Source organism: Primulina huaijiensis, chromosome 11, assembly GCF_012295235.1.
Source record: "Primulina huaijiensis isolate GDHJ02 chromosome 11, ASM1229523v2, whole genome shotgun sequence".
In the NCBI taxonomy this organism is placed as follows: Eukaryota; Viridiplantae; Streptophyta; class Magnoliopsida; order Lamiales; family Gesneriaceae; genus Primulina; species Primulina huaijiensis.
Genome location: NC_133316.1, coordinates 2,315,913 through 2,326,117, shown reverse-complemented (window position 1 = coordinate 2,326,117; position 10,205 = coordinate 2,315,913). Strand labels below are relative to the sequence as shown.

Below are 10,205 nucleotides of genomic sequence, written 5' to 3'. Positions count from 1 at the left end.
GCATCGCACGTGCATTATTTCTAGTATATATATATGTGTATATATATGTGTGTGTGTATATATATATCATATTTAAATAACTATTTTAATTAATTAATAAAGTTTTATGAAAAAACCATGTCAAGCAGCAGTACTGGTATAAATTATGCTTCATGGGTAGATTTAGGAATTTATATGATATATATTAGGTCGAGCATTATATGATATAATATAAGACGCTGTGAGTGTTGCTCTAATTTGAAATCATACGTTATGAACTATGACATGTTTTTTAAATATTTTTCCATCGATCATTTCGAAAAAATAGTCATTAATTGTAATAAATAATAATATATATGTGAAGTTCAACTATTCAAGTGTGTCACAATAGCTCTTTCCTAGCAAATCATTGACTTTGAAATATATTATTCCCATTATGAGGCAACAGAAAAATATGGACGTAATATCTTAAAAATAAGTACCTCGTTTTCTAATTTTTTTTTTTTAAAAAAAAACAAAAATCCAATGTTCCAACCAAACAAAATGCAGAAGCATCAGTGGATAACAAAATATTACAAACAAACAACATAAATCCCAGGATTTTCTCACAACCAATGCCAAATTAATTTCATAAAAGAACATCAACCTCTATTCTTAGTGTTGTGCTTTTAATCCATTCAGAAAAATTAGGAGAAATATAAGCAAAGCCTCCTAAATTCTGTGCACAGAATTCACAAAGACCTCTCCAACAACTTGAGGTGAAAATGCTCCAAGAAATATGCTTCACCAGCCTCATGCATCATCCCACACCCTCCATATATTCACCCTTACTTCTTCTTGTTTATTTCTTTACAATTAGCGGCCTTGGGCTTGTCCTAGGGGGTTAGGCAATGGCGAACCCTCGGAAAAAATTTGCTTTCGGCTGCTTTCTCTTCGTCTTTTCTCTAATCTCTTCATTCTCTAATGCATTAACTGATCTTGAAGCAGCACATATTGCTCGTCGCCAGCTTTTACATTTGGCGAAAGGAGATGATCTTCTTCTTGAGTATGAATATTCGGATGATACAGGTGTTACATTCCCAAATTCTAAGCTAAAAAAGGCTTATGTTGCTCTTCAGGAGTGGAAGAAGGCTATATATTCTGACCCATTTAACTTCACGAGTAATTGGGAGGGAGCAGATGTGTGTGCTTATAATGGTGTCTTTTGTGAGCAGGCCTTGGACGATTCTAATGACACCGTGGTTGCTGGGGTCGACTTGAACCATGCAGATATTGCAGGGCATCTTCCTGAAGCTCTTGGGTACTTATCAGATATCAGTCTTCTGCATATAAACTCGAACCGGTTTTGTGGGATCGTGCCACCTACTATCAAGCATATGAATCTTATCCACGAGCTCGACTTGAGCAATAATCGGTTTGTGGGACCTTTTCCGGATGTTGTATTGGAACTTCCCAATCTCAAGTACCTTGATCTAAGGTTCAATGATTTTGAAGGAGAATTGCCGAAAGAGTTGTTCAATAAAGACCTCGATGCCATTTTCTTGAACAACAACCGGTTTCATTCCAACATCCCGGAGAATCTAGGCGACTCCCCGGCTTCTGTGGTGGTGATCTCCAACAACAAGTTGAAGGGATGCATTCCACAAAGCATTGGAAACATGGCAGGTATGTTGGACGAGTTCATCGCATCGAAAAATGAGCTTTCTGGGTGTTTACCGGAAGAAATCACCCTTTTGAACACTACCACAATTTTCGACATCAGCTGCAATAAGTTTGTGGGCGACCTTCCACAAGGCATGGAATACATGCAAGGCCTGGAAATCTTGGACATTGAAAAGAACACGCTTAGGGGTAGGGTGCCTGAAAGTATCTGTACCTTGCCAAGTTTGAAGAATTTTACATTCTCTTCGAACTACTTCGATACGAAGGATCCACAATGCTATCCTGACGTCATACCAGGGCTCATGGTAAATGGGAATAAAAATTGTTTTGTTGGAGAAGTGCAACAAAGATCGGAAGATGAATGTTACAAAACCTTGAAAGAAGTGGTGGATTGCAATTCTACAGGATGCAGACCTTCTAATGATGGTAAAGGGGCAAAGCCGAAGCTTCCCAAAAATGAAGGTCCTTCAAAACCAAGCCCCAAGAAAGGAACTCCAACGAAGCCTAGGGAAAGTCCACCTACGGTAAAGCCAACCAACCCCTCAGCACCAAAGTCGCAACCACCAAATCTTAAACCAATCCCACCAAAGTCTTCTACACCAAAGGCTTCCCATTTTCCACCAACTCCACAAAGTCCTAAACCAGGGCACTCAAAGCCACCAAAAATGGTCGAGCTGCCACCAAAGGTTTCGATTCCACCTCCAACAGTGAGACCACCTAAGGTTCATGTCCAACCTCCAGCTCCGAAGCATACTCCAATTCCGATTGCTCCTAAAGCAGAGAAACCGATTCCATATACAATCGGTGGATCCTACACATCACCCCCACCACCCATTGGGTCACCTATTCCAGTTATCCCCCCACAGCGACGTGCGAATTCAGCTCCACCACCTATATTCTCCCCTCCACCGCATGTTCATTCATCCCCTCTACCACCAGTCTTCTCACCCCCACCGCCTGTTCAGTCACCACCTCCTGTTTTCTCCCCTCCACCTCCAGTGTACTCACCACCACCATCTCCGGTTGTCTCCCCTCCACCTCCAACGTACTCACCACCACCACGTCCGGTTGTTTCTCCTCCACCTCCAGTGTACTCACCACCACAGCCACCTGTCCACTCCCCACCTCCTCCACCAATGTACTCCCCACCCCCACCCCTTGTTTTCTCTCCACCACCACATGTGCACTCTCCTCCTCCACCAGTTTTATCTCCCCCACCTCCACCTCCAACGTACTCACCACCACCACGCCCGGTTGTTTCTCCTCCACCTCCAGTGTACTCACCACCACAGCCGCCTGTCCACTCCCCACCTCCTCCACCAATTCACTCCCCACCCCCACCCCTTGTTTTCTCTCCACCACCACATGTGCACTCTCCGCCTCCACCTGTCCATTCACCGCCTCCACCTGTTTTATCTCCCCCACCTCCTGTCCAATCACCACCGCCGCCGCCACCTGTCCATTCACCACCTCCACCAGTTTTATCTCCCCCACCTCCTTTCCAATCACCACCACCACCATTGTTCTCTCCACCACCACCTCTAGCTCCTCAACTATCACCACCTCCTCCGGTTTTCAAACCAATCGTCCTCCCCCCACACTTGGGGGCAAGTTATGCATCCCCACCACCACCAGTTATCCCAGGATATTAAGGAGTACTTTATATTCACCGATCATGTTTGCTTTATACATAGAATTAATCCAAAAATATATTTCCAAACAATCACTTTGTTATTTCTATCTTGCCCTTTTTGTAGGTGCGAATAAGTGGGATCATTCTTATGTAGAAATTTATATGCACCTAATACATTAATTCGTCATTCATTATTAATTTGCATTGCAGAAATTAGCTTCTTCTGCAGAATTAAAAAATATTGAGAACATTTTGAAGAAAAGTAGCAATGCTAAGATTAAAATATCGTTTCACTATATTTTTTCGCCAACAAATTATTGAATTGGTGAACCAGATAAAAAATCTTGAAAATACTGCATAACACTTTAATTATAATAAATAACAGTCAACACACCGCATATTTCTTAATGAGAAAACAAAGAACATTCATATATTTTGTCAGTATAACTTTTACATTATGAACTATAGTCCTCTTGGGCCTATCAACTCAACAGGGAGAGTATTTACCGTTTTTTTATGCACCATTTACCCTTAGCTGAATGAAAAACAAGGAAACTGAGTAAATGTGTGGGCTGATGTGGTATAATATGCACAACCCAAAACGAGCCATCCTCTTATACCATGAAGCCAACTTCTAGATATCGTATTACATGCCCTTTAAATTGCGAGAGAGTGAACCATTCAAAAGTTAATGGGTCGCAAATGCGGAAAGTAGAAGTATCATATGTGTTACTCAACCCATAAAACAGTAGCAAATCACGACCAGATCGCGTCAGTTGTAAAGAAAATGTTCCTCTTTGTCTTTGTCGTAGCTTAGTTCTGAACACGTTAATAGGGAAATCCATTGAATCAGATCCAAGGAAAGGACAATAAGGGCCTACTTCACAAGGGTGCCCTGGTTTGAGAATGGAACTGACATAGAATAGGGCCAATGGTTGAGTATTCCGAGATGTGTAGGAGCAAGTGAAGTGAGGGTCAGAAATGAAGGAGAGCCATTTCTTGGAAATACACTTTGATCTGAAAATTGACTCCAAGGGCAATCTTTGAATGATATCAACCAAGAGGAAGTCAGGCAAATCATCAAGGGAGGTCACAAATTTTACCCTTATATTTTCCTCAATCATGCTTTCCAATGACAATAAAAAAAATCCAACAAGTCCATGATTAATCCTTGACAAGTAATATCATACATCTTCAATAGGCCACACCTTTGTTCCGCGCTAAATGGTACACGACAATTAAAAAAGTATCATATGTGGGTTCATCTGTTCTTGGAAAGCAAAACATTCAACATACATCAATCGTCTAGAATTCTAGGAACACATTATGTTACTTCTTTAGTCATGGACATTGTACCCCAATAGCATCACCCTTCATGTCTAAAAAGGGTAGGACTAGTTTCATTTAATGTTTATGTCATGTATTCACTAATAAACTAGTTCTGACTTCTGATACAATACAGGCACAATCATGCGATGGGGTGTTCGAATTGTCAACCTTTGGAGTAGGCATTCATCAAATGAACCTAGACCATTGATAATGCCAGCTTGGATTACATGGCCAGAACTGGGGAGGATATACGTTACACCACGATTTTGAATCTGAAGAAAAGATTTCAAGAAATAGCATATCTATTCACTCTATAAATAACCGAGCCAGATCTGGTGTATCATAAGGGATTTGCTTTTTCTATTGATTCCTACGGATCGGATCGAAAACAATTCTTGAATGAGGTCAGGGATGAATCGAAAAAGAAATCTTTATTGGTTCTACATCCTATTTTTTATGAAGAGAATGAATCTTTTTCTCGAAGGATCAGAAAAAGATGGGTTCGGATCTCCTGCGGAATGATTTGAAAGATCCAAAATAAAAATTGTGATATTTGCTAGCAACAACATAATAGAGACAATCAATCAATATAGATTGATCCGAAATATGAGGAGCCGTATGACATGAAAATCTCACGTATGGTATTGGAACAGATATTCTTTTAGTTAAATGTCGACGGTAACGGATGTCAGCTCAATCCGAAGGAAATTATGCGGAAGCTTTACAGAATCGCTATGAAGCTATGCGACTAGATATAGATCAATATTCATATAAATCATATAAGCCAAAATCTTTTTGTATTTTAAAATAAAAGTATTCTCCATAAAATGTCACTTTGGCATTTTATTTCAATCAATCTAATTTAAAATACATATAACCTTATCATTATTTGAATAATTATAAATTAAACTATAAACCGAATAAACTTGAACCGTAAAAAAATCTCGAAAAATTTCGTACGGCGCGCGAGGACCCCGAAATGTCGCCTCTGCGCTCCTATGATTGCTTGGATAGTACTAGCGTGCGGGGGCGCCCTGAAATCGCGCCCCTCCGTGCTGGAAACCAGCCCCTGCGCGAAATGAAGCCTGAAAAATAAATATTTGGTGAAAATTTTACCCATTTCTTCTATTTTTCCTCTTTTTTATAAAAAAAAATTTGGACGGAAAACTCAAAAATACTATACCGAAAACGTAAAAGTTTCAACCAAAATCTCTTTACCAAATCCTCAAATTTTTTAACCAAAATATTTAAAAAATATTCAACCAAAGTTTTGTTCCAGATCTAAAGTCTTATAAAAAAATTTCAAACAAAATTTTCTTTTTCAGATATGGAACCAAATAATATCCAAAACTTTAAAAAAATCTCAATGATTTAATATAAGTGGCTCTGATCCCATTTGTTGGATAAAATCCATATAACCATAGAATCCATAAAAGAATGAGTTCCTGATTTTTCAGATCTACACGCTTTTTTTCTTCAGAGAATCAATCGGTTTCTCTTTAGAACCATTTTCTATAATGGAGGTAGATAATAGAGAACGTGATAACATGCAATATGAGAACCATAACTCATATATAAATAATGTCCACCATTATATTCTGATATTTTTGTTTTATCCGATCATAAAAACAAAAATTACAATTATGTCTTTACACATTAAAGGCTCACAACTTATTAGATACATTAAAACCCAATAGCCAAAATTTTAAATGATCACTTTAATTTTGGGCTTAAATTCATAGATAATTCACAACTCATAATTATTCACATATGAGCCCGTATAAATAAAATTGTTCGATAACTTGATACACGGAGTTGAACTATGTAAAGCTTGTTCTAGTTAATCAAAAATTTGCTAGCAAATTATCATCACGCATTTTAGCTTAATAAGTAATACAAATCCACCAATATGACAGCATTTTACCAATTAATCATCCTAAAGTTTGAACCAGCAATACTTAGTAACAACTGAGTAGCTTCCAACAAACTGATTAGAACCAAAAAGAATGAAAGAGTGAATAAACTATCTAATTATTTATCGAAGTCTTACGATGCTAATCATCTAAGTATTCATCAACCTGCATATTTTATCATCACAACTAGTAGTATCAATGATTCGGATGTTTGATGATCCTCTGCAAAATCACGGTCCTTGCCTTGCGAGTATCGCGGCTACAATTATCCGCTTTCGCCCCTAGTTCATCGACATTTTTCATGAAAACAACCAGTTTCTTCTTAATCTCATCAACACCAACTTTCACAACCTCATCATTCATTGCAAAGTTGAAATTTTTCAAGAGGGACTCGATCTCGATCTCCAACTTGCTAATCAGCAAGCGTATGTTGTCCAAATCCTTGATAGTCACGTAAGTCCCCACGTTCATTGAATGGATCATCTCCTTCTGTCCCTTCACCACGTTCTCATAATTCTTTAGCAATGAATCAATCCATTTCCCCATCGAGCCTAATGGAATGGAGGTTGCAGCTGCCAGGGCGGCCACAACTGGTGGTGCCGCCATGGCTGCAGCCACCACCGAGCAAATCAGCACATCTGCAAAAGTGGCCGCAAATATAATGCCAGACACTTTCCTCCAATAACGAATGGACTTCATCTTCTTATCCAGCTTGTTCTTCTTCAGCTGCAGCCTTTGTAGCATAAGCATCTGCTGTCTATGCACGGAGTCAAAGTCCCGAAAAACCTCTTCGGTAAATGGGTCACCTATATCTCGGAACACCCTCAAGTCCCCCAAGATTTTAGCACAAGTTTCCTTCCCTTCAACCCGATAGCCTTCTTCGAATCGCTGAAGTGCCACGTGAAGCATTAACCGGCTATCTCGAGCACGTTTCAAACATTTCTCCAATGCCGAGCAGAAGTCGAGTGTCTTTCTTGCAGTCAAGAATCACCTTCACCACTTCTTGGTTCATCTCTAAAAGGCATTCGGTGACTTCCCGGAGTGAATCAAAGGATAATGCTCGAACTTCGATATTCCAGCAGCAAGAGTAGTGATGACATTAATGTTGGTACGAGCTTGGAGGGTCGTATCAAATGACTGCAAATCTGCGTCGAGCTTGCAGGCAGCCTCATAGGAGTTCAACTCAGCTGAATACTGAAGATTTTTGATAGCATTTGCAACCGAAGTTTCACCAACTTTCTTGCTCATGTGGCTTCCCATAGCACTTAAAAGTCAGATCCACACAGAAATTAAGGTGGGGACTCAATATTAAGATTTTAAATTACTAATAGAATCATACATCTTTAATATGATCTGATTAACTAAATATTATTTTAGTGAAAAAAAACATCAAACCATATCTTCACCTATATAAAACACATACTATTTTCCTGCTACTTCAAAACTCAACAAGGATTCAAGAAAAACACCTTAAATTCCTTACTTTTGCACGTTTCTTCACATTCAAGTTACTCAGCAACAAAAAGAAGAAGAGACCATTTCTGGCTTCCATTTTCCAAATCTTGAACGCAAAGTCACAAATTATTCAAAGATCAAATTTTCCAATAAAGAGACTGATCAATTCTGAATGAGCAACAGAAGGGGTATAAACTTTATCAAACAGTTAGAAGGTCAATCAATTTCCAATGATAAATCAGTTTTCTCGAGAAATAATTCTGGAAGCACAGATTTAAAGAAATCCCACATGAAATTAGTTAGAACCTGTCAAAACAAATCAAGTCACACTCCATAAAACCAAGACAGAAACAGAAATATTCGGATGTTGATTGAAAACGGACTACCTTAGATTTCTCCAAAATCAGCAATAAAACGACTTTGGCACAAAATCCTTGAATAAATCCAATCCGAATCACAAATATTGTTCCAGTATAAGAAAAGATAATTTATTTTAAACAAACTTGATTTGTTAACGTGAAAGAGAAAAGAAACAGAAACAAAACTGGAGTTATATTCATAGTTTGTATTAAAAAAAATGGGACTTTGTGTAACGATTCAGATAACGATTGAGGCAAGGTGATGAGGAAAGAAGAAGCTTAAAGAGAATTGCAAGCGTTGATGAACCAATAAACAAAATGTGGCGGTGGTGTGAGAGTTGATGAATAGCTTGCACGCATGACTACTTAGCTTGTTGCGCATGGAAAACGCGGGAAGCAACGTCGTCTTTTCTACTAAATCACTTTTATTTATTGACACAAAACAAAAGGTATAATAAGATATTTCAAGTTTTTTTTTTTTTAAGAATTTTGAGCAATGATTTTGGAGGTATGATGAAATATTTTGAGAAAAATAAATTATGTATGCATACATTTTGCGAGTTATTAGTCTATGTCAAATGTGTGAATACATTTTGCAATAAAAACCAAAATCAGAATACATAGATTTCTAGTTCGTCTCCCTAAGGAAAAACATCATAATACATAGATTTCTAGTTCGTATCTCCACGGAATTTCCTAACAAAACTCATAAAAAAATTTGTTTTTATTGTATTCTTATAAGAAAATCAAGATTTTGATAGCAATGTTGTAAATGAGCAGGAGGCGGTGGTGGGACGGTTAGTGACTGCCTACCGCCTAAGCACTAAGCGGTTGAATTTTTTTAGCAATTTTTTATAAGTAATTATGTATAATCATGCAATGTAATTACAATTCATCGTGTTTTTGTATGTAATATATGTAATTAAATAATGTTTATTCGTAAAAAAACTTCATAAAATATAATACAATTCAGAAAAAGTACAAATAAATATATAAATGCAAACTAACAAGATAATTATGATGGTGGCTGATGGAGGCGGTTTGTGGCAGGTGGTGGCTGATGGTGGACACTTGAAACCAGAAATAAACACAAAAGAGAGTGAGATGTGTTTGTTAGAGTATGTGCACAACGAGTCAACTTATGGATTGAGCTTTATTGACACTTATATAAAAACAATCATTATTTTAATAATATTTTATAGTTTTATCTAATTATATCATATACTTTATTTGTATACTCATGCAAGTTGCATAAATAGAGTTTTTAATATACTATAAGTGATATGATTCTGGCCGGGCATGGCGTTCAAAGGATTGGAAGGGGAATCATATGAACATTATTCAAGCATCCCTGCAAAGCAAAGCACAAAATGGGACAGAAGATCTCGCGCACATGCGCGAAGACAAGGCGTGCATATGCGCGACCTCGCGCACATGCGCCAAGACGGGGCGCGCATATGCTCTAGAAGTACTGGACACCGAAGATTTGAACAGAGAACTTCACGCATATGCGCGGAACTAGGGTGCGCATATGCGCGCGAGGGGAAATTGTGCAGCGTACAGATTTTTCCTAGTTTAGAATTTACATTATTTTGGTAACTAGATTTTGATATCTTTGAGATTTGTAAACAATATATACTCGAAAATTGGTCATTGCAAATTAGAATTTTGAGTTTAATCATATTGATAGAGTTTTTCTCTCAACTTTTCAAAGCCTGGCTTTGTATACACATTCGTGTGTTCCTCAAATCAAACTTATCAAAGTTTAATACTTTGTGGCGTTTGTCGATTGTTCTTCACTCGGATTGTCAAAGACGAGTTCTTTGAAGGTTCGCTTGAATTTCGATTGTTTATCCGTTAATATTTGTTGCTAAA

At 38.0% G+C, this 10,205-nt stretch overlaps 1 protein-coding gene and 1 pseudogene across 1 annotated transcript; one reads left to right on the top strand and one right to left on the bottom strand.

Annotated features, from left to right (window-relative positions):
- Positions 1–741: 741 nt before the first annotated feature.
- LOC140987447 (uncharacterized) lies at positions 742–3,375 on the top strand. Its single transcript, XM_073455953.1, has one exon. It carries the CDS (start codon positions 870–872, stop codon positions 3,291–3,293), a length of 2,424 nt encoding a protein of 807 aa, XP_073312054.1. The 5' UTR covers positions 742–869; the 3' UTR covers positions 3,294–3,375.
- A 3,136-nt stretch (positions 3,376–6,511) lies between these two features.
- Positions 6,512–8,642, bottom strand: LOC140988952 (UPF0496 protein At4g34320-like; annotated as a pseudogene).
- Positions 8,643–10,205: the final 1,563 nt, after the last annotated feature.